Raw genomic sequence first — 2,953 nt, forward strand, 5'->3', positions numbered from 1 at the left:
CTGCGAGAAATGGAAGAAAATTTGAAGAAAGAAGAAAAAAAAACATAATAATAATAATAATAATAATAATAATAATAATAATAATAATATCAGGTCATCTCATAAGTTCTGTCCGAATTTTGAATAAAGAAAACAAGTAATCAAATGTTATATTTAATTGAAATTTAATTAACAATGTACTTTCCCTGATTATCTATGACTTCCTTCCATCTACTTACAAGCTTTTTAATCCCATCAATGTAAAACTCTTTTGGTTTCAAAGCGAAGAACTCTGAAATGTCAGTTTCAACCTCCTCCTGGCTTGCAAAAGGTATGTCCCCCAAATGATTCTGTAAACTACGAAACAAATGGTAATCTGAAGGAGCAAAGTCGGGAGAATAAGGTGGAATTTTTTCCCGGCCAAGCTCTTCGATCTTCTGTGATGTGATCTTTGCAGTGTGGAGTCACGCATTGTCCTGATGACTGATAAAACATCACTCCTTTTTGATTCACTAAAGCAGGTCTTTTTTCTTCAAAGCTTGGTTCAAACGCTCTAATTGCTGACAGTAGACTTGAGCATTGATTGTTGCATTAGGTGGTAACAATTCAAAGTGAATTACTCCTTTGAAATCCCACTAGATGGAGAGAAGAACCTTTTTCTATTAAGTTCCCTTCTCGATTGTGGTTGAGCTTTTTCCCTTTTACCAAGCCACTCTTTACAACGTCTAACATTTCCATATAAGATCCATTTTTCGTCACCAGTCACAAGTCTATCCAAAAAGGGTGAAATGAGTTCGCGAGAATGGAGAGAAGAGCAGATGTCAACTCTGGATTTGTGGTTGCTTTCAAGCAATTCATGAGGCACCCATTTTCCAAGTTTAGGAACCTTTCCAAGATGCTGAAGATGACAATGAACAGTTGTATGATTTGAACTAAGCTTTATTGCTAATTCTTCAACTGATAATGCAGGATTTTCTTCAAGTAATGCCTCAAGGAGCTTATCATGAAACTCAACTGTACGTCCTGTTCGATCTTCATCTTTAAGGCTGAAATCTCCACTTCTGAATTTTGCAAACCATCTTCTGCAAGTTCTTTCATTCAAGCATTCTTTCCCATAAACTGAGTGTATGCTTCGAGTCGCTTCGGCTGCAGAATTTCCTTTTTTGTACTCATAAAGCATTGTGTGCCTCAAATGCTCTTTGGGGTCTAGAGAGAGGCAAGACGTGGTATGACCACAAACTTCAGAGAGTGGCAGAGTCAGAGACTAGCAAACTCCTTTGGGATTTCCCAATCCAAACAGATCAGGTGCTGGAATATAACAGACTGGACCTAGTGGTGGTGGACAAGGTGCACCACATATGCTATATAGTTGAGGTTACATGCCCCTTTGACTCATGAATAGTCAAGGAAGGCGAAAAGATAGATAGACACAACCCTCTTAAGTACGAAATAGCCCGGCTATGGAAAATGAGGAAGGTGAAAATAGTATAAATTATTGTTGGATCCTTGGGAACAGTATTGGAAGGCATCAAGAGGAATACAAAGGAAATTGGAATAGAGTGTCCAGCAGAACTGTTACAAAAGGTTTGTTCCTTTGGCATGACCAGAATAATCAGGAAAGTATGAGATAGCTGAAAAGAATGGATTGCATGGTACTGTAGGCTGCAGGTAGCAAGCCTGCTATGTATGCAAGACTCCAGGAGCTCCAACAAAACCTGTGATAAAGAGATAATAATAATAATAATAATAATAATAATAATAATCCTTTCTACTAAAAGTACAAGGCCTGGAATTTGAGGGGAGGGAGTTGGTTTATCATATCGACCTCGGTACTTGACTGGTCTTTAACTTATCAACCCTGAAAGGACGAAAGGCAAATTGACCTCAGTGGAATTTGAACTCAGAACCTATGGACGGACAAAATGTTGCTAAGCACTTTGCCCGACGTGCTAATGATTCTGCCAGCTCAGCTGCCTTAAGCATAATAATAACAATAATAATAATTTATTCTTTTATTGGCTTACAAGGGCTAATAATAATAATAATAATAATAACAACAACAACAACAACAACAACAACAACAACAACAACAACAACAGCAACAACAACAACAACAACAACAACAACAACAACAACAACAACAACAACAACAACAACAACAACAATGGTGAGGACAAAACAAAGAAATGAATTAAATGTTATTTTGGAAAATGTTTTTGCTTTTCATAGAAAATTTTTATACAAAGTTGAAAATAAAGTCTGCTATTTATAAAATTTAATCTTAGAATTAAACTATTTTTATTTTATTTTATTTTACTTTTTTTTTTGTTTGATTTTAGGTCACTGAGAAAGTTACATCTTTACCAGAAACAACTCAAAGTTTGTTGGAGAATGTTCTGGAACGTTTGGAAGAAGAAATCGGGAAAGACATTATCAAACATTCTTTGTGTTTACTGCTCTGTTCTAAAAATGGTAAAACACATTCTTTTCGTTCTTATTCTTCTTCTTCTGCCATCTTTCATGTTAGTCTTTGTCATTTTAAAATCTTTTTCAGTCTTCTCTTTCTTTTTCATCATCATCATCGTCATCATCATTATCCTTGCTGCTGCCATTAACAAATCTTCTCTTCCTCATAATACTCCGTCAGCTTTCTTTCTTTCTTTCTCTGCTATTTTCTTTCATTTTTTTCTTCGCCCTCCCCTCCTTATTTTCCCCCTCCCTCACCACCTCAACAACCCCTCCTTCCCCACCTCAACTGCCCCCACATCCCATTCTCCCTTCTTCTTCTTCTTCTTCTTCTTCTCCTTCTCCTTCCTTCCTTCCTTTCTTTCTTTCTTTCTTTTTTCTTTCTTTTTCTTTCTTTCTTCCTTCCTCCCTCCCTCCCTCACCTCCCCCCTCTTCCATCCTTCCTCCCTCCTCCTTTCTTTCTTTCTTTCTTTCTTTCTTTCTTTCTTTCTTTCTTTCTTTCTTTCTT

General features: G+C 36.6%; 1 protein-coding gene across 1 annotated transcript in view; it reads left to right on the forward strand.

The window, feature by feature from the left end:
* The window catches only part of LOC106875605 (telomerase protein component 1), a 214,501-nt gene that overhangs the window by 86,237 nt on the left and 125,311 nt on the right, over nucleotides 1-2,953 (forward strand). Inside the window, exon 31 of the mRNA XM_052966744.1 lies at nucleotides 2,319-2,451. Coding sequence (XP_052822704.1) covers nucleotides 2,319-2,451 — 133 coding nt within the window. The remainder of the gene's footprint in view (nucleotides 1-2,318; nucleotides 2,452-2,953) is intronic.

Source organism: Octopus bimaculoides, chromosome 3 (assembly GCF_001194135.2).
Source record: "Octopus bimaculoides isolate UCB-OBI-ISO-001 chromosome 3, ASM119413v2, whole genome shotgun sequence".
NCBI lineage: Eukaryota > Metazoa > Mollusca > Cephalopoda > Octopoda > Octopodidae > Octopus > Octopus bimaculoides.